We start from the raw sequence: 22,019 nt of genomic DNA, 5'->3' as shown, positions 1-22,019 counted from the left end.
GAAAATTATTTTTTTCCCACCGATTTCGGGACCTTTTCTACTCACAATCTGCCCCCTCCCCCATAAGTCTAAAGGACAGTGAACTACCTTTGTTTTCGAAAGTTTGTAGACTGATGTTCTAGACCAGCCACTAAGGATTGGGTCACTCTTGGCTCTTGGCCTATCTATAACTAGGTTCAGTATCTTTCTAAATGATTTTTTGGTTCTTCCTCATGCTGCACATTTTCACATTGAGCAGCAACATTTAGCTCTCTCTTGCCATTGGTGGAGTTCCTTGAAGTCCGCTGAATTGCGCATTTTACTATCCCTATACATGAGTCTTCTGGTGTTTAGCTAAATGTCCTTTCTGTGTAAAGTGCTTGCCACACTTTGAACAGCTAAATGGTTTTTCTCCTGTATGAATCCGTAGGTGGGTAAGCAATGCTACCTTTTGCAGAAATTTCTTCCCGCAATCAGTGCAGGAAAAGGGCCGCTCACCACTGTGGCTCCTTTCATGGCTGACCAGCATTGACCTGAAGCTGAAAATTTTCCCACACTCTGCGCACTCGAAGGGCTTCCCTTCTTTATGACTCTCCTGATGCTTGGCCAAAGCCAGCGGGTCCCTGAAACACTTTAGACAATCCAAGCACCAAGAAACCTTTTCACCAGAATGCGTCATTTGATGCCTGGCCAGACCTGCTGAATTTTGGAATCCTTTTCCACACTGACCACACCAAAAAGGCTTCTGGCCTTTGTGTGCTCTCTGGTGTTTGACCAGCCCGACCTTTTGTGCAAAACGTTTCCCGCACTCTGGACAGGTATAGGGACACTCGCCGGTGTGGGTCCTCTGGTGCATGGTAAGACCCACCTTCTGCGCAAATTGTTTCCCGCAGTCGGAGCAGGTGAACGGCTTCTCTCCCGTGTGAACTCGGAGATGCATGGTGAGTGCGGACCTATGACTGAAATGCTTGCCACATACAGTGCACGTCAGCAGCTTTTCCACCCCAGGGGCTTTCTGATGTTCTGTCAAAAATGACGTATCCGTCAAACGTTGCCCGCGTCTGGAGCGCAAATATGGCTCCTCCCTTTTGTGGGGTGTGAGACCCATTTTGCAGTTGAAGGGTTTTCTGCGGTCTGTTTTTTTATGTTTTTTCTGGTGCGCAATTAAAACTGGTTGGCTTCTAAAACATTTTTCGCACTGGGGGCATTCATAGGGCTTTTCACCCGTGTGAGTTCGCTTGTGGTTTTCAAGAGTAATTTTCTGCGCAAAGCGTTTATCGCAAATCAGACAGGGAAAGGGGCGTTCTCCCGTATGGATCCTCCGATGGGTAGCCAGTAGCGACCTGTAGCCAAAACATTTCCCGCACTCAGTGCACTGAAATGGCTTCTTAGTGGAATGAAGCTTTTGGAGGTGGTCATGTTCTGCCTTCTGAGGAAAACGCATTTGACATTCAGGGAATATTTTACTGTCACTAGGTCCAAGACTAGGCTGTGTAAGAGTATCAGTAAGAGGTTTCTCAACGCTAGAGGCATCTAGGGATTTATTCAACCTAATACGTCCTTGATGGGTATTTTCAGTACTGATGTTTCCTTCTGGAGAACCTCCTGTGATGCCCTCATCTTCTACATCAAAGTCTGAAGACAAAAGGAGATGTTTATCTTCTAAAGATAAAAAAAAGCACAAGGGACCCAGTCAGTAAAGCAAAAAAAAAATAAAATTAAAGTTCATCAAAGGTTACCATTTCCTAAGCAGTACCAGTCACATCATGGCTTTCCTTAGATTGCTTCAACTTAATGTATCCTAAGCAGTACCAATCAGATCATGTCCTCCATTTTATTGCTTCGTCTTCCCGTTTCCTAAGCAGTACCAGTCAGATCATGTCCTTCGTTTTATTGCTTCACTTTAACGTTTCCTGTGCAGTACCAGTCAGATCAGAGGCATAACTAGAACCCTCGGGGCCCCGGTGCAAAAAAACATGAAAAGGGCTCCCAGATGAACGTCAGCTGCTTAGCTTCACACTTCCCACGGTGCACACACAGGAGGAGAGGGGCGGGAGGAAAAGAAGCAGATCGGCTCTCTCCTCTCCCATCCATGTGAGGGAGGAGGGAGGAAGACCTACCAGTGCAGGCTCTGGGCTGTATGAGAGAGATGCACTCAGCTCAGAGCACTGTGGCCAGCAACCCCGCTGGGGCCTCCCGAGAGTGCGGAGCACCAGGGATGGTCGCAAGTGCAACCTTTGCGACCCTGGTAGGTCAGCCATTGAGTCAGATCACATCCTCCGTTTTATTGCTTCACCTTACCATTGCTTCACCTTACCATTACCATTTCCTAAGCAGTACCAGCCAGATCATGTCCTCCATTTTATTGCTTCACCAGTAATTCAGCTAATTACAAGCAGTGACAATGGGGTTGATTTACTAAACCTGGAGAGCACAAAATCTAGTGCAGCTCTGCATAGAAACCAATCAGCTTCCAGGCTTTATTGCCAAAGCTTCATTGAACAAGCTGAAGTCAGAAGCTGTTAGGATACCATGCACAGCTGCACCAGATTTTGCACTCTTTAGTTTTAGTACAATAACCTCATTGTGTTTAAAGAGGAGTGCCAGTCAAAAAAAATAAAAAAAAATTAAAAGTCAGCAGCTACAAATACTGCAGCTGCTGACTTTTAATTGGACACTTACCTGTCCCAGGGTCCATCGATGCAGGGGATCGAAGCCCCACTCGTCTCCCCCTCCATTCAAAGGCGCCGGCATTGCAACTGTGGGCACCGGGCTGTGGCTTCATAGCCTGGCACCCACTGCGCATGCGCGAGCGGCGCCGCGCGCCGTGATTGGCCGCTCAGTCACCTGGGACCTGCAATGGGTCCCAGATGATTGACAGGAGGGAGGGAGCAGAGCTGAGCCCTTCCTGTGCCGAGATGGAAGTGATGTAACCAGCCCAGGCACTGAAAGAGGCAGACTATGAGGGACCCCCTAGCAACAGGCATTTAGAGGTGAGTAGAAAAAAAAAAATATCCAAATGTTTTTTTGTATTTTTTTTTAGAATTTTTCATGTAGTTTTTTTTTTTGGGTGGAACCCCACTTTAATGACTATGGTGACTAGTTCTACAGTTAGGCATGCCATAGATGTTGCAATTTTCTTTCTTGCAACCAAGACTAAGGCCCCTTTCACACTGGGGCAGTTTGCAGGCGTTATTGCGCTAAAAATAGCACCTGCAAACCGCCCCTAAACAGCCTCTGCTGTTTGTTCAGTGTGAAAGCCTGAGGGCTTTCACACTGAAGCGATGCGCTGGCAGGAGAAGAAAAAAATCTCCTGTCAGCCGCATCTTTGGAGCGGTGAAGGAGCGGTGTATTCACCGCTCCTTCACCGCTCCTGCCCATTGAAATCAATGGGACAGCGCTGCTACACCGCGGTAATACCGTGGCTATAGCCGCGCTATACGAGGGGTTTTAACCCTTTTTCGGCCGCCAGCGGGGGGTTAAAACCGCACCGCTATCGGCCGAATACCGCGGTAAAACAGTGCTAAAAATAGCGCTGTTTTACCGCCGACACCCCCTACCGCCCCAGTGTGAAAGGGGCCTTAAAGGAAAGAAAATCACTTGATTCACCCATCAACGCAGTCAGTGTTGATGGGGGAATTCCTCCAGTGGCGCTATGGTGTTCTCCCAGCACGGGGAGCCAAAACCCTCCTGGGGGAACACAGTGATTATTGCTGCTGGCGAAAATCGCATGTAAAAATCTGACATGCTGGTTGTACACAAGTCGACTGAGGGATTGACGGTACAATCAGCCTGTCCATAGATGGATAGAATCTCGGCCGGTTCAGCATTGACCGTCCGAGATTCGAATCGTCTATGGACGGCCTAACTCTTGACTACAGTTCATTGTTGGCCATCTCACCCTACTGTTGCAGAGAACACTAAAAGTCTTACCAACCCTACTTTGGAGGTCCCTGCTGAACTGGCCGGAATTCAAACCATTCATGGTAGGCTTAAGGCCTCATGCACATTAGATGTTATAAAAATACCAGTAGAAAGCTGAAGCTGTAGAATGAGTTTTAGCAAAACTATACTCCCACAAAAGCTTATGACTTAAAAACACCAATGAACACCCAATAGCCACGATTTTCAGTGTTTGTAAGCTTTTATCAGAGCCAAATCAGTCAAAAAACTCCCCTGCCAAAAAATATAACAGCCTATGGGTGAATGGACACATAGAACAACATGCTGGGAAGTTTACTGGCTGCAGAAAAAAAAACGCCTGCAGCCAAAAATAGCAGCTGTAAAAACATCCAGTGAGCATGAGGCCTAACTCTTGACTACAGTCCATTGGTGGCCATCTCACCCTTCTGTTGCAGAGGAGAACACTAAAAGTTAAACCACTTCTACTTTGAGGACCTCAATATATGATAGTGGTGTAATGATTTCTCTTCTATAGGCTAAAAAAAAATTGGGGTTGGCAATGTATACATAAGAGTTTACTAAAGGGCAACCAAATAAACTTTTCTGTAATGTTTATCACTCACCTGAGCTCATCTCTGAGGGACTTTCTTCCTCCCAAGATGGATCATCGTCATCCCTCTCAACTTCATCAACGGCTTTCTTTCTAATCCAAGTTTTTCCCTAAACAATCCACAAAACAACTCCGTAACTAAATTAGCAACCTGACACAAAACCAACATTGTAGAGTCACTTTGGTATTTGGCAAAATCCTCAGTTCCACCTACCTGAACCTTGTTAAGGACAGTGTGATCTTCCTGTGTGGAATCCCGGGAATACAGAGGACGGGGACATCTCTCTGGTGGGTTCCCATTACTGGATCCATCTGTAGGAAACACACACAGTGACTGAATACATTGTTTCTATGTGTTTATCGGATGATGGGGGATCTAGGTGGACCCTCCGTACTGCTCTCTCCTTTACAGTAAAGTCTCCTCTTACCCGGTGATGTGAGGGGCGGCTGATTCTCCATCATGACGTCCTTGTAGAGATCCTTGTGTCCTTCTATATACTCCCACTCCTCCATGGAGAAATAGACAGTGACATCCTGACACCTTATAGGAACCTGACACACACAATGATACAGTCACCATCCAGACACATCCCTTGTCTGTTACTGGATAATGTCCCAGAATTCCCACCAATGCTCACCTCTCCTGTCAGCAGATCAATGATCTTTCTGGTGACTTCTAGAATTTTGTTGTTTCTTTCGGGTGTCAGGGAAGGAGGTGGAGATTCCATGATGGGTTCCTGGTTCCTGCTCAATCTTCTTGACACACGAGGACTGCTCCTGAGTGTCACATGATTAAGAGTCTCCTTCAAAGGTCCATAATGCTGCAAAATGACAAGGAAAATACAATGGTAATTATAATTAGGGCTTTTTTCAGCCAGAACATAGCAGAATTGTGTTCCGTCACCTCATTCACTTGTGACAATGCACTTCTCCCGGCGGCTCCACACAGAGTGTGCACTGTGTGGAGAAACAAGCCTCAGCCACAGGAAGTACTAGAGCCGGGCCGGCTACAGAGAGGTGAAATGTAGGCATGTGGAGGATGGTGAAGCTCTGAAGGGGGATGAAGATGAGGGCAGTAGAGGGGGTTGTGTTCAAAGCTGAGGGATTGGGGGGTAGTGCAGAGGTCAGGGCTAAGGAAAGGTGCAAAAAGTGAGATGAGGATGGGGAATGCAGAGGTAAAGCTGTGGAAATGGCCTGAAGCCTGCACTCTGTGCATAATGCTATGTGCGTAGAGAACTCCTGAACAATGAGCTCTGTCCGTAGAGCAACCCTGAACCCAGCGCTCCGTGCGTAGAGCACTCCTGAACCCCGCGCTCTGTGGGCAGAGCACTCCTGAATCTTCCACTCAATGTTTAACTCAATCCTGAACCCTGCACTCTGTGTGTAGTGCACTCATAAACCCCACATTCCATGCGTGATGCATTCCTGAACCCCACGCTCTGTGCGTAGAGCACTCCTGAACCCTTCGCTCTGTGCGTAGAGCACTCCTGCACCCTCGTGCTCTGTGCGTAGAGCACTCCTGCACCCCGCGCTCCGTGCGTAGAGCACTCCTGAACCCCAGCGCTCTGTGCGTAGAGCACTCCTGAACCCCAGCGCTCTGTGCATAGAGCACTCCTAAATCTTCCACTCAATGTTTAACTCAATCCTGAACCCTGCACTCTGTGTGTAGTGCACTCATAAACCCCACATTCCATGCGTGATGCATTCCTGAATCCTGCACTCCACACATAGCACACTCTTGAACCCTGCGCACTGTCCATAGATCACTCCTAAACCCTGTATATAAAGGCACTCCTGAACCTTGTACCTTGTGCATAATGCATTTCTGAACCCTGCACTCCGTGTGTAGTGTGCTACTGAATCCTGCATTTTTGGCATGCTGAACTTCAGAACCCTGAACTCTGTGCAAAATGGACTCCTGAACCCTACACAATACCCTGTTAAGATCCTTCCAAATTTAGTGCAATTTGGCCAGACCCACCATTTGACTCACACAAACAACAGGAGAAAAAATGTGTTTGCTTATCATCTATAAGTTATAGTGGCACCACATCCCTTCAATTAATGAACAACAAAGAAGGTAGAATATTGGGATTTTTTAGGTGCAAAATTCAACACAATAAGTATATGAAAAATAATATTATTTATTATTATTATTATAAGTTAAAACACGATAGAATAAAAAGTCCATCAAAAGTTACAATAGAATGTTTCAGAATGTGCAGCTGAACATTTCTCAACATGTTTCACCACGTCTAGTAGCTTCCTCAGGAGAATTACATTTATCAGGCACTATCTACTGAAATTAGAAAAGAACAATACACAAAAATTACAATATACCAAGGCAAAAGTACACAACAAAAAAAACATATCATGAACAAAAATACAAAAAAAACAAAAGTCTGTCATTGTGGTATCAATCTAAACATGTGGTAATAATTATATATTTTTGTTCATGATATTTGTTTTTTTGTTGTGTACTTTTGCATTGTTATATTGTAATTTTGGTGTATTGTTCTTTTCTAATTTCAGTAGATAGTGCCTGATAAATGTAATTCTCCTGAGGAAGCTACTAGACGTAGTGAAACATGTTGAGAATTTTTTCAGCTGCACATTCTGAAACTGTATTGTAACTTTTGATGGACTTTTTATTCTATCGTGTTTTAACTTTTATAAATAAATATTATTTTTTATATACTTATTGTGTTAAATTTTGCACCTAAAAAATCCCAATATTCTACCTTCTTTGTTGTTCACACAAACAACACTTCACGTCGCTACATGCTCTCACAGACAGGGGGCAGGGTCCTGCTCCCTAAGATCCTGCACCCATTCTCAGACAAAAAAAGCACTGAATATAACACAGTAACTTGGATCACTGCTCCACAAAAATCTCCTTCCTCTGCTTACATTAGGTGTTTTTAAACTAGAAATAAGAGTGATGTCATGTGACCTCCCAGAATCCTCCTCACCTCTCCGGTCAGGTCTGTGTTTTATTATTAGAGATAAGAGTGATGTCATGTGACCTCCCAGAATCCTCCTCACCTCTCCGGTCAGCTCTGTTTTATTAATAGAGATAAGAGTGATGTCATGTGAGCTCCCAGAATCCTCCTCACCTCTCCGGTCAAGTCTGTGTTTTATTAATAGAGATAAGAGTGATGTCATGTGACCTCCCAGAATCCTCCTCACCTCTCCGGTCAGGTCTGTGTTTTATTAATAGAGATAAGAGTGATGTCATGTGACCTCCCAGAATCCTCCTCACCTCTCCGGTCAGGTCTGTGTTTTATTAATAGAGATAAGTGTGATGTCATGTGACCTCCCAGAATCCTCCTCACCTCTCCGGTCAGGTCTGTGTTTTAATAATAGAGATAAGTGTGATGTCATGTGACCTCCCAGAATCCTCCTCACCTCTCCGGTCAGGTCTGTGTTTTATTAATAGAGATAAGAGTGATGTCATGTGAGCTCCCAGAATCCTCCTCACCTCTCCGGTCAGCAGGTAGATGATCTCCAGGGTGAGCCGTATTATCCTCTCTGGCACGTGACTCTGGTTCTCATGCATCCTGGGGTCGGCTATCACATGGAGAGGATCCTGAAGTCAGAAAGTAGGAAAAATATTATACATACAGAATTAATGTACACAAAAAACAATTATTATGATATTAAATCGCCACTGACTAATGCACACTCTCTGAAATCGTAAATCAGGCTATAAGTGATCAGAAAAAAGATGATTGGTTGGTCGGATTGCAGCCAACTGTTTGTGAATTGACACTATTTAGCTCTGAAGATCATGGACCATCCATCCAAGGCCACCCCAAACACTGCATGCCCTTATCCCACATTAGTTCACATCGTGAGGAGCTGAACTTGTCTGGATCATAAACCCACCTATACAATTATGATAATTTTTGCATGTAGCATCTCCTGGTCTAATTAGCCGCGCTTCGTAATCATCAGACTTCTCGATACTCCATGTTACGACGGATGCAGAGTTGGGTCAAGGATGCCTGGCTGTGCCTATAAACAGAACCGAAAGGAAGAAAATGAAATGGAGGATGGGATAGAAGGAATTGTCTGCAGCCAGTACCATTAATGGCTGTCTTGGCTTCTTTCCCTTGACCTCTGACCCGGAACTTCCTTTCCATGTACTTCCTGCCTATCCTTTTCAGAGAGGGGTCTGTTGTGGAAGCCACATGTTTCCTGTGACAGTGAAGCAACAGCTGCAGAGATTCACAATAAAGTTCAGAAAAAACATAACAAAAAAAACACAGAAGTGGAGTGGAGGCCACATGCTTCCTGTCATTGGTGGAGCTCCACTCTGCAGCCAGACACCCTTATCCTACGGACAGCTCTTCCCAGAGGACAAACTTAAGGGGGGAGGGGGTGTGGCCTAGACAGGAAATGGTTGGGTTGGGTGAACAGGAAGTGCAGGGTAATCATTTCCAGGTCAGGGGAGGAGCCTGAGGAGAGAGGAGACATTGATGTTCCTGGCAGAAGGTAAGGGCAATCCTTTTTAAACCTGTAGTACATCAGGTCATTATAATGCCAGATATAAGGTGTGTACAGTGGACTGTTATAGCAGGAGGCAGCTTAGACAATGGCATTATCACCCTGAGTATTATCAATAATTATGTTATTAATATTGTACTTTTATATAGCTCTAACATATACCACAGTGCTGTACAGAGAACGCTGAGCCAATCTCTGAACCACAGGAGCTTACACTCTAATGTCACACCACCTGAACAAATTATTGTTATACATTTATATACAGTAGTTCTGACATATACCGCAGCGCTGTATGTACAGAGAACACTGAGCCAATCACATCAGTCTCTGTACCATGGGAGCTTACACTCAAATGCCCCCCCCCCCCCCCGTCACACACTATTATTATTATTATTATACATTCATTTAGCTCTCACATATACCGCAGCGCTGTACAGAGAACACTGAGCCAATCACATCAGTCTCTGTACCAGAGGAGCTTACACTCTAATGTCCCCCCACAGTCACATATTATTATACATTTATATAGCTCTGACATATACTGTAGTGCTGTACAGAGAACACTGAGCCAGTCACATCCGTCTCTGAACCAGAGGAGCTTACACTCTAATGTCCGCTCACAGTCACACACTATTATTATATATTCATATAGCTCTGACATATACCGCAGTGCTGTACAGAGAACACTGATTCACTGCATAACCTATGTTTCTGCCTGCAGAAGAAGTGTTGGTCTCTTTTTGAAGACCAAGGCCGGGCACCTATTATAATGGAGAAGGAGCGGAGTCACATGACACAGAAAATACTAGACCTCACTCTGGAGATCATCTACCTGCTGACCGGAGAGGTGAGGAGGATTCTGGGAGGTCACATGACATCACAGTTATCTCTATTACTAAAACACAGAGCTGACCGGAGAGGTGAGGAGGATTCTGGGAGGTCACATGACATCACTCTTATCTCTAATAATAAAACACAGAGCTGACCGGAGAGGTGAGGAGGATTCTGGGAGGTCACATGACATCACTCTTATCTCTATTAATAAAACACAGACCTGACCGGAGAGGTGAGGAGGATTCTGGGAGGTCACATGACATCATTCTTATCTCTATTAATAAAACACAGACCTGACCGGAGAGGTGACAAGGATTCTGGGAGGTCACATGACATCATTCTTATCTGTATTAATAAAATACAGACCTGACTGGAGAGGTGAGGAGGATTCTGGGAGGTCACATGACATCACTTTTATCTCTATTAATAAAACACAGAGCTGACCGGAGAGGTGATGGATCCTGAGACTTCTGAACGTCACATAGTTGAAATTTAGTTGATCACACAATATTTTCAAATACAGGATTATACAATTGTGAAGAAGACATCTGGTAAACATGGCAAACCACAGTCAGAGCCTCCACCTTACTCCGTGATCTCCAAAAGAAACATAGATAAGAAGATCCTAGAAGTCACCCAGAAAATCATTGAGCTGCTGGCAGGAGAGGTGAGCGGTGCTGGGAATTCTGGGACATTATCCCGTAACAGACAAGGGATGTGTCTGGATGGTGACTTTATCATTGTGTGTGTCAGGTTCCTATAAGGTGTCAGGAGGTCACTGTCTTATTTTTCCACATAGGAATGGAAAAATTTGAAGGAACAGAAGGAAATCATGATGGAGAACCGACCACCTCTTGTTTTACCGGGTAAGAGGAGACTTTTTTGTAAAGGAGAGAGCAGTACGGAGGGTCCACCTAGATCCCCCATCATCTGATAAACACATAGAAACAATGTATTCAGTCAGTGTGTGTGTTTCCTACAGATGGATCCAGTAATAGGAACCCACCAGAGAGATGTCCCCGTCCTCTGTACTCCAGGGATTCCACACAGGAACATCACCCCATCCCTCACCATCATCAGGTAGGTGGGAGCTGAGGATCCCAAAGAAGTAACATCACTGAAAAGCTCTTCAGATCTTCAAAACAAATTCTCTTTTAAAAACTCAGACTTGAATATTTTTTTCTACCTTGTAGGGTGTAGACCTCATTAATATCAAAGTTGAAGTAATTGACGAAGAGGATATGTACATAAGGAGTGAAGAACGGTGCAAAGAGGAAGGTACTGACATGGAGATCGACGTAGGTGAGCAACAGACACTAAATCCAGAGAAGAGTCCCAGATTCTCCTTGTTCAGTCCCTACAGCAAAATCTTCCCCCCCCCCCCCCTCCTCTGTCAGTAGACAGTAATGTGGAGACGGTCTGTGCCCCGTAGGGGGTCAGGGTAGATGACCTGTGCCAAGTGGGGGAGTCAGAGGAGACAGTCTGTGCCCAGTGAGGGAGTCAGAGGAGACGTTCTGTGCCCAGTGAGGGAGTCAGAGGAGATGGTCTATGCCCAGTGGGGGAGTCGGGGCAGATGGTCTGTGCCCAGTGTGGGAGTCAGGGCATACAGGCTGTGCCCAGTGAGGAAGTCAGGGGAGACGGTCTGTGCCCAGTGTGGGAGTCAGGGGAGACGGTCTGTACCCAGTGCGGGAGTCAGGGGAGACGGTCTGTGCCCAATGCGGGAGTCAGGGGAGACGGTCTGTACCCAGTGCGGGACTTAGGGCATACGGGCTGTGCCCAGTGCGGGAGTCAGGGGAGACGGGCTGTGCCCAGTGCGGGAGTCAGGGGAGACGGGCTGTGCCCAGTGCAGGAGTCAGGGGAGACGGGCTGTGCCCAGTGCGGGAGTCAGGGGAGACGGGCTGTGCCCAGTGCGGGAGTCAGGGGAGACGGGCTGTGCCAAGTGCGGGAGTCAGGGAAGACGGGCTGTGCCCAGTGCGGGAGTCAGGGGAGACGGGCTGTGCCCAGTGCGGGAGTCAGGGGAGACGGGCTGTGCCCAGTGCGGGAGTCAGGGGAGACGGGCTGTGCCCAGTGCGGGAGTCAGGGGAGACGGGCTGTGCCCAGTGCGGGAGTCAGGGGAGACGGGCTGTGCCCTGTGCGGGAGTCAGGGAGACGGGCTGTGCCCAGTGCGGGAGTCAGGGGAGACAGTGTGTGTCAGGTAGGGGAAGTCAGAGGAGATGGTCTGCCCAGTGAGGGAGTCAGGAGCCATCAGCCACCATAAGACTGGCTCTCCTCCGTTAGTTACTCCTCTGTATTCCTCTGGAGATCTGTATACTCTCCAAGCTCCAAGTGAAAGGACTAATGAAGATATACGGTCTACTTAACACACCCCATATCTTATTTTCTCCCAGAGTCACCACCATGATTGACTGACTTTACCTAGTTTTTATAATTTAAATCACTGGTAAAAAAAAAAAAAAATTAATTTCTACAGTTCTACACCCGCTGTTCGCAGGGAGGTCACAGAGTTGATGTAAAAAGATTAAAAGACAGGGGGCGCCACCATCTAACTGTATACTTTATTACCAACACGTATAAAACTTAAAATTGCACTCAAATATTAATTGACACTCCCCGCTGCTGACATCATTCCATTGCCCCACTCTGACGTCATTACGTTCCTGGTTCCACGCTCGTTTCCATTGGGGTGTCTGCTCCCGGCCGCTTCCTGTAACCACTCTGCATCGCCCAATGACGAACTCTGCATAGGTTCCACAGGCGCTACTCTGCAATACCTGGTTACTCCCCTGGCAAACTCTGCAGGTGCCTGCAGAACTATCCTTTTACCCATTTTAATATGTGAGTGGCATTTTAATTTATATATGTGTTGGTAATAAAGTCTGCACTTAGATGTGAAGAAAGTCCCAATATATGATTTATAAATCCAATATTCACTCCTGGATCGCTGCAGCTCCTCTGATCAGAGTATAGGGTGTAGGATAATCCCTCTGTACTTAAGTGTACACTGCAAAAAGAATAAAAGACGGGGGCACCGCCATCTACGTGCAGACTTTATTACCAACATATATTAAATATAAAAATTAAAATTGCACTCACATAATAAAATGGGTGGACACCTGATGAAAGGGGCACTCTGATGGGCACATCTGATGTAAGGGGACACTCTGATTGGGACAACTGATGTAAGGGGGCACTCTGGGGACAACGGATGTAAGGGGGCACTCTGATGGAAGCACTGATAGGGGAAACCTGATGTAAAGGGGCACTCTGATGGGCACACTGATGGACAGACCGGATGAAAGGGGGCACACACCTAATGTAAAGGGGCACCTTATGTAAGGGGGCACTCTGATGGGCGCACCTGATGTAAAGGGGCACTCTAATGGGCACACCTGATATAAGGGGGCACTCTGATGGGCGCACCTGATGTAAAGTTGCACCTAATGTAAGGGGGCATTCTGATGGACAGACCTAATGAAAGGGTACACTCTGATGGACACACCTAATGTAAGGGGGCACACTGATGGGCACACCTACTGTACAGTGGCACCTAATGTAAGGAGGTACTCTGATGGACAGACCTGATGAAAGGGGGCACTCTGATGGACACACCTAATGTAAGGGGGCAATCTGATGGGTGCACCCGATGTAAAGGGGCACTCTGGGAACACCTGATGTAAGGGGGCACTCTGATGGCACACATGATGTAAAGGGGCACTCTGGACGCACCTAATGTAAGGGGGCAATCTGATGGGGCAATCTGATGGGGGACACCTGATGTAAGGGGGCACTCTGATGTGGGCACTTGATGTAATGGGGCACTCTAATGGGCACACCTGATGTAAAGGGGCACTCTGGGAACACCTGATGTAAGGGGGCACTCTGATGGCACACTTGATGTAAAGGGGCACTCTGATGGACGCACCTAATGTAAGGGGGCAATCTGATGGGGGACACCTAATGTAAGGGGGCACTCTGATGTGGGCACTTGATGTAATGGGGCACTCTAATGGGCACACCTGATGTAAGGGGGCACTCTGATGGCACACTTGATGTAAAGGGGCACTCTGGACGCACCTAATGTAAGGGGGCAATCTGATGGGGGACACCTGATGTAATGGGGCAATCTGATGGGGGACACCTGATGTAAGGGGGCACTCTGATGGGCACACCTGATGTAAAGGGGCACTCTGATAGGGGAACCTAATATATTTTTGATAGACATACTATAACTACAATCTTTCTGAGTCATAGCCCGAACTTGAGATTTGGACCTCGGATTGAGGAAAAGTTTAGCGACCGGACCTACTTGAATTTTAATTCATTACCCATGATTTAGATGACAATTCATTACTGGAAATATACCCTTCTGTCCTTAAATGTCTTGGTTGGTATTTTTTTCAGCTTTTTCTGACTGTATCTAATCATTTGTATCTTTTTATCTCCAACAGGTGGACAGAACTCCAGAAATGACCCCGAGCAAAGCCCTGTTTTATCTACCTTCTGTAAAGTAGAAGGTGACAACTCTGGTCAAAGTTCTCCTGAAGATGTCTCCATAACCCAAACAGTACTATCCAGCATGGACCAATCACCCGATCCCTGTAGCCCTCGGGGATCTTCTCCCGACAACCCACGTACTGTTGCTGCAAGTATCCATCTGGGACTTCACGACGTAGATGGATCACCCGATCACATGAGCCCTGTACAATCTTCTCTTGATAGATCCCGGATTGTTACCTCCAACTTTCATTTTGGACTTCACGGTGTGCAGAGGTCACGTGATCCGACCAACCCTGGAGAAACTTTTCCAGATAAACTGAACACCGTTTCACACCGGATGGTTCGGAGATGTGAAAAATTTTTTCCCTGTCTGGACTGTGGCAGGCATTTTAGCCAGCAATCCAAGCTCATCATTCATCGCAGGATTCACACGGGAGAGAAGCCGTTCCCCTGTCAGGACTGTGGGAAAGGGTTCACCCACAAGTCCTACCTGGTCCAGCACCAGCGGATCCACTCAGGGGAGAAGCCGTACCTGTGCTCTGAGTGCGGAAAGTGTTTCACCCGCAAGGCAGATCTGGTCACGCACTTCAGAATCCACACCGGTGAGAAGCCCTTCCCCTGCGCCGAGTGTGGCAAGTGCTTTACGCAAAAGTCGGCGTCTGTACGGCATCAACGGTTCCACACTGGCGAGAAGCCTTTCCCCTGCGCCGAGTGCGGGAAGTGCTTCACACACAAACCTGCTCTACTGAAACACCAAAAGATTCACGTCCGGGAAAGATGCACCAAGACCCTGCAATGTATGGACTGTGGAAAGTGCTTGGGGCAGAAGTAAAATCGGGGCGCCTGATGGTGGTCATGCTACAGTGACATTGACTAGCTGACCCGCAATTTGTGATCTCATCTGGCCATAAGGTCCATAATGAAGGCGGCATTAAGAAGCTTGGTTTCAGCTGACTCATTTTGCAGTTTTGCCAGGAGGTGATGAACTACTGTAACACCAGGAGAGGATTGGGGGGGGGGTTATCTAGGCGCAACTTGGTTTTAACCAGTCTACACCATGTGTAGAATCAAGATGGTTGATTGCTTACTTCATCTGTAGGGTGAGAATTTGGTTCAATACACCAAAAAGACCTAAAGGAAACAGCAGAGGGCGCCAACTAAGTGCCGTATATGGGACATTAAACCTAAAATTAGGATCCCCAAAATGGCGTGTAGGAAATCATTTCCATGTGTAGAATCAATGGAGTTGACAGCTCACGTCACCTGTAGGATGGGAATATGGCTCAGTACACTAAGAAATCTTAAAGGAAACAGCAGAGGGCGCCAACTAAGTGCAGTATATAAGAATAAAGAAGGAAATTCAGGATCTCCAAAATGGTGTGTAGGAAATCATCTCCATGTACAATTAAGAGGGTCATCAGATCACTTGACCTGAAGGGTGGGAATTTGGTTCGATACACCAAGAAGACTTAACAGAAACAGCAGAGGGTGCCAACTAAGTGCAGTATATAGGCAATGAAACTTAAATTTAGGATTTCCAAAAATGGTGTGTTGGAAATCATTCCCATGTGTAGAATTAAGTGGGTTGACAGCTCGCTTCACCTGTAGGGTGGAAATTTGGTTCAATACACCAAGAAGACTTAAAGCGGAGTTCCACCCAAATTTTGAACAATATCTGTATGTATTCTCTTCCTTGCCTAGATGCTGACATGCCGTTCAAAAAAATTGAAATCGCCGTAATTACCTTTTATTTTTCTATTCTTCTTTGCACTTCCTGGTTCTCCTCCCGTGGGAGTAGGCGTGTTTCTAGCCTCTCCCAGACTCCTGGGAGCTAGTCTCAGGCTTCCCAGGATGCCACTGAGCATGTGCGGGAACGAGCGGTGAATGCTGGGAGCACAGCATTCACCACATCCAGGAAATAAATGCTTGTGGGCTTCAAATGCCCACAATGAAGATGGAAACCGCCTGCAGTGAATAATATAAGTTATTCTTTCCGACGAAATCTGACACAGGCGGACATATTACACACAATATGTGAGTATGTAATGCTGAGAAGAAAAGTTTGTGAATGAACTAAAAAAAAAAAAAACGATAGATAGGTGGACCCCCGCTTTAAAGGAAACAGCAGAGGGCACCAACTAAGTGCAGTATATAGGAAAAGTCTTTACTAAAAATCACAAGTGGCAACTCACAAGAGGCACAAGGGTAAGAATCCATTCAGTGAGGTTTGCTGTTTCCTTTAAGTCTTCTTGGTGTATTGAACCAAATTCCCACCCTACAAGTGAAGCGAGCTGCCAACCCTCTTGATTCCACACCTCAAAATGTTTTCCTTCACACCATTTTGGAGATCCTAAATTTAATTTTCATTTCCCATATGCTGCACTTATTTGGCACCCTCTGCTGTTGCCTTTAAGTTTTCTTGGTGTATCAAACCAAATTCCCACCCTACAGGTGAAGTGAGCTGTCAACCCTCTTGATTCTACAAATGGAAATGATTTCCTACATGCCATTTTGGAGATCCTAAATGTAATTTTAAATTCCTATATGCTGCACTTAGTTGGCGCCCTCTGCTGTTTCCCCACCAACGCATGTACTGACCTTCCTTTCAATACGCCACTGCTTCTTTCAAGTGCCCAGAGTGAAGTCGGTGGAAAAAAAAAAAGTATATCCAGGAGGCGCTGGGTCTTTGATATACTGTATATACTCGAGTATAAGCCGACCCAAATATAAGCCGAGGCACCTCATTTTACCACAAAAAAACGGGAAAACTTATTGACTCGAGTATAAGCCTAGGGTGAGAAATGCGCAGCTACTGTAAGTGGAAAAGAGGGTCAACAATGCCCATCTGCAGCCTCACTGCGCCCATTTGCAGCCTCACTGTGCCCATTTGCAGCCATAGGTCCCCCGAACTTCAAACCCGGTAGTTAAGGGTTCCTAGATGCCCCCTAGCTGCAGCCAAAATTTGGGGTCTCTGAACCCAAAGGGTCCCGAAATGACATTGCTGCAGATGGACACAGTTGACCAACTTTGGGGCCCCATATCTCAGGGCCACTTGGTACTAGGAACCCCAAATTTGGTGCGGAAACCCAGTGGAACTAGCACTACAACATATCTAAAGCTGGGGTTCCTAGCACTAAGTGGCCCCGAGATACGGGGCCCCAAATTCGGTTCGGAAAATGTCAAGCACTTTTCTGCAGCAGAGAATTACATTTTCTGAACTGACTTTGGGGCCCCGTATCTCGGGGCCACTTGGTGCTAGGTACCCCAGCTTTGGATATGTTGTAGTGCTAGTTCCACTGGGTTTCCACGCTAAATTTGGGGTTCCAAAGTCGGTTCGGAAAATGTCATTCTCTGCTGCAGAAAAGTGCTTGACTCAAGTATAAGCCGAGGGGGGCATTTTCAGCACACAAAAAAGTGCTGAAAAACTCGGCTTATAGTCGAGTATATACGGTAAATTTATATATAGTATTGAGAGGGCAAAAACATTTGAAGAACCTACTGACTCAAGCAGGTATCCCAGCAGGTTACCAGAACAAAAAACAACGTGCATACATGGAAGGAGCACCAGGCGCAAAAATAAGAGTCCAATTTCATTTATAGATATTGTGGTCAAAGGCATCCAGCGCATTTCGGCGAGGTTCCTGTGTTGCCAATGTCCAGGAACCAACACTAACACTTGTGGAGAGGAATAGAGACCATAGCCCTGTGTATGCTCCTACCAGAGCTTAGACAAGGCTTCTTCTCTTCCCTCCTAAAAGCATTGTGGGGAGGGTATTTACGTGATCCTTGCATGGGCAAAACCAAGATTGGCGCTAAATGCAAAATCTTATGAGTGGCCTCCCTGATCCTTAAATTGTGATGGACCAAAATGCTTCGAATCGGCACCAATTCCTCGTCAGGAAAAGGCTCACCTTGGAGACCTCTTTGGAGAAATGGTTCTGAACCTGCAAGAACATGTAGCAAAACAATCCACTGTAACGGTTAACCTGTTCAAGTGGTATAATAGTATTAACATAGACGATAACTATGTGTAGATGTAGTAAAAACACCAAATAAAACTGTTATTTCACATCATGTCTTCTTTTTTCCTTTTTTACACAACCACCTCCAGTTATCATCCCATCCCGGTGCCAGAATCTCATCTAGGGCACCAAAGGTTTCGAATCTTTGTTCCCTTCCATCAGTAGCCACGTCTGTTCTTCTGCTGCCCACCTATGGAGTGCGTTTTAACCGCTTGCTGACCCGCCTCAGTACATACAGTGCATCCGGAACAAAATCCCATGTACATAAGTATCACAGCCTTTGCTCAATACTTTGTTGAAGCACCTTTGGCACCAATTACAGCCTCTAGTCTTTTGGAGTATGATGCTACAAGCTTGGCACACCCTATTTTTGGGCAGTTTCTCTGATTCTTCTTTGCAGGATCTCTCAAGCTCCATCAGGTTGGATGGAGAGCATCGGTGCACAGCCATTTTCAGATCTCTCCAGAGATGTTGAAGTGAGATGTCCCATAGCCACTCTTTTGTTATCTTGGCTGTGTGCTTAGGGTCGTTGTCTTGTTGGAAGACGAACCTTCACCCCAGTCTGAGGTCCAGAATGCTTTGGAGCAGGTTTTCATCAAGAATGTCTCTGTAGATTGCTGCATTCATCTTTCCCTCAATTCTGACTAGTCTCCCACTTCCTGCCGCTGATAAACATCCCCACAACATGATGCTGCCACCACCATGCTTCACTGTAGGGCTGGTATTGGCCAGGTGATGAGCGGTGCCTAGTTTCCTCCAGACATGATGCTTGCCACTCAGGCCAAGCTTTGTTTCATCAAACCAGAGAATTTTGTTTCTCATGGTCTGAGAGTCCTTCAGGTGCCTTTTGGCAAACTCCAAGTGGGCTGTCATGTGTCTTTTACTGAGGAGTGGCTTCCGTCTGGCCACTCCACCATGCAGGCCTGGTTGGTGGAGTGTGCAACAGACTCAACAATGACAGAGGCTTTTGGAGGGGATTGAATATTAGCCTCTTGCCTACCCACTATGGGCCCTGGTTTGTTAAGGGAAACCTTTGTTTCAGATCCCCATGCCCTCTTATGTCTAAGTCACCCTGTGTCTATTAAGGGCACAGGGTGAGTGAGAAAATGATGGGCAGCTACTTTATGGAACAGAAATATATATCCACAATATCTCCCAGGAAATATACACAACAATTCCTGGTTTATTTGATTCTGAACTATACATGTTAATTGAAAGAGCTGATCACATTGGCCTCTGTACAATGTAGGAGATGGTTAGTTGGCTACTGGTGGTCTCCTGCTATTGTGTGAAGGAGTTCTGTGTTTATACTTATGATAATGTGTATTGTAGTTTGTGAGCTGGGAGACGACCTCTGAGTCACCTAGGCTGGTTAAATGTCAAGTTAATTAGCTCATGTTAATTTATGTTTCTGCTTACAGTTTGTGTTGTTAGGGTAATATGATCAGAAGGGGGGAACCTCCTTACCAGGTGTATAAAAGCCTGTATTCCTGTCCAATAAAACATTCCATGTTTCAGTTTGTAACTGAGCTAGTCTTCCCTGGTTCTTGGTTATAATATTCGGCTGTAATATCTGTAGGTCCAGATTGGAGGAAGTACTGTACTGACGGAAGTAGTCAAGCAGAGTGTGACGGGTTCCATTACAGAGTGCTGCAGAGATAGATGTTCCTCTGGAAGGTTCTCCTCTCTCCACAGAGAAACGCTTGAGCTCTGTCAAAGTGACCAAGAGGTTCCTGGTCACCTCCCAGACTAAGGCCCTTCTACGTCGATTGTTCAGTTTAGCCGGCGGCCCGCTCTAGGAAGAGTCCTGGTGGTTCCAAACGTTATGGATGATGGAGGCCACTGCGCTCATTGGGACCTTCAATGCTGCAGAAATTTTTCTGTACCCTTTCCAAGATCTGTGCCTCCATACAAACCTGTCTCTGAGGTCTACAGACAATTCCTTGGACTTCATGGCTTGGTTTGTGCTCTGACATGCACTGTTAACTGTGGGACCTTCTATAGACAGGTGTGTGCCTTTCCAAATCATGTCCAATCAACTGAATTTACCACAGGTGGACTCCAATCAAGTTGCAGAAACATCTAAAGGATGATCAGTGGAAACCGGATGCACCTGAGCTCAATTCTGAGTGTCATGGCAAAGGCTGAGAATACTTCTGTACATGGCATTTTTTTGGTTTTTAATTTTTAATAAATTTGCAAAGATTTCAAACAAACTTCTTTCACGTTATCATTATGGAGTATTGTTTGTAGAATTTTGATGAAAATAATGAATTTAATCCATTTTGGAATAAAGCTGTAACATAACAAAATGTGGAAAAAGTGAAGCACTGTGAATACTTTCTGGATGCGCTGTATACTGCGAAGGGGCACTACCTACAAGGCACAGTGAAGCACCCATATGTTTCCAGGTTTCAGGCGTGCGTGCGCAGATTCTAGACTGATTGTTACACTGTTTACTTCCTTAAGGAGGAGCTCCATTCATTTTTATGTTTATTAAAAGTCAGCAGCTACAAAAACTATAGCTGCTGACTTAATAAACTGACACTCACCTGTCCCAGGATCCAGCGATGTCCTCACCCAAGCCATCCCTTCCCTCCATCTCCTGTCCCCGGCGCCGTCATCTGAACTGTGGGCACCTGGCTGTGACAGCTTGCGGCTTCTCAGCCAGGTGCCCACTGCGCATGCGCAACCCCACTTTCTTCTGAGACCTGTGACGTGTCCCAGAGGTCCCACATTTGACACTTTTCAGGGGGAGGGGGGAGCAGGTATCTGTTTTTCACAGGTACCTGTCCCCTCTTCCGGGGGGATCTCGCTGAGGCGAGATCATTTGGAAGTCTGGCCCCCCTCCTCTGGGTAATTCAGAAAGTGCAGAGCGTTTCGCGCATGCGCAGTAGGAAACCGGCTGTGAAGCCGCAGGGCTTCACTGCCTGTTTCCCTTACAGGCAATGGCAGCAGCAGCACCCCGGGAGCTGATGGAAACACTGGCTGGGGTGCCGACATCGCTGGATTCCAGGACAGGTAAGTGTCCTAATAGTAACCACTTAAGGACCCAGTCTCGTTTTGGATTTTAGGTGTTTACATGTTTAAAACTGTTTTTTTTTTGCTAGAAAATTACTTAGAACCCCCAAACATTATATATTGTTTTTTTTTCTAACACCCTAGAGAATAAAATGGCAGTCAATGCAATACTTTTTTTTTGCACCGTATTTGCGCAGCGGTCTTATAAGCGCACTTTTTTTGGAAAAAATTAACTTTTTTGAATAAAAAAATAAGACAACAGTAAAGTTAGCCCAATTTTTTTTTATATTGTGAAGTATAATGTTAAGCCAAGTAAATTGATACCCAACGTGTCACGCTTCAAAATTGCGCCCGCTCGTGGAATGGCGTCAAACTTTTACCCTTAAAAATCTCCATAGGCAACATTGAAAAATTCTACAGGTTGCATGTTTTGCGTTACAGAGGAGGTCCAGGGCTAGAATTATTGCTCTCGCTCTACCGGTCGCGGCGATACCTCACATGTGTGGTTTGACCACCGTTTTCATATGCGGGCGCTACTCACGTATGCGTTCGCTTCTGCGCGCGAGCTCGGCGGGACAGGGCGCTTTAAAAAAAAAAATTTTTCTTATTTATTTTACTTTATTTTATTTATTTTTTCACTGTTT

General features: G+C 46.1%; 2 protein-coding genes across 2 annotated transcripts in view; one reads left to right on the top strand and one right to left on the bottom strand.

The window, feature by feature from the left end:
* The window catches only part of LOC141106775 (uncharacterized), a 73,161-nt gene extending 64,273 nt beyond the window's left edge, over nt 1-8,888 (bottom strand). Inside the window, exons 1-7 of the mRNA XM_073597702.1 lie at nt 8,381-8,888; nt 7,974-8,081; nt 5,131-5,313; nt 4,921-5,044; nt 4,707-4,804; nt 4,506-4,602; nt 314-1,641 (exon numbers count right to left, since the gene is read on the bottom strand). Coding sequence (XP_073453803.1) covers nt 314-1,641; nt 4,506-4,602; nt 4,707-4,804; nt 4,921-5,044; nt 5,131-5,313; nt 7,974-8,051 — 1,908 coding nt within the window. The 5' untranslated portion in view covers nt 8,052-8,081; nt 8,381-8,888. The remainder of the gene's footprint in view (nt 1-313; nt 1,642-4,505; nt 4,603-4,706; nt 4,805-4,920; nt 5,045-5,130; nt 5,314-7,973; nt 8,082-8,380) is intronic.
* LOC141106609 (uncharacterized) lies at nt 8,660-17,409 on the top strand. Its single transcript, XM_073597523.1, has 7 exons — nt 8,660-8,989; nt 9,723-9,848; nt 10,359-10,502; nt 10,635-10,701; nt 10,818-10,915; nt 11,029-11,137; nt 14,284-17,409. Exons 2-7 carry the CDS (start codon nt 9,771-9,773, stop codon nt 15,162-15,164), a joined length of 1,377 nt encoding a protein of 458 aa, XP_073453624.1. The 5' UTR covers nt 8,660-8,989; nt 9,723-9,770; the 3' UTR covers nt 15,165-17,409.
* The last annotated feature ends 4,610 nt before the right edge of the window (nt 17,410-22,019 follow it).

Source organism: Aquarana catesbeiana, linkage group LG08, assembly GCF_042186555.1.
Source record: "Aquarana catesbeiana isolate 2022-GZ linkage group LG08, ASM4218655v1, whole genome shotgun sequence".
In the NCBI taxonomy this organism is placed as follows: domain Eukaryota; kingdom Metazoa; phylum Chordata; class Amphibia; order Anura; family Ranidae; genus Aquarana; species Aquarana catesbeiana.
This window is presented reverse-complemented; position numbering and strand designations above follow the sequence as displayed.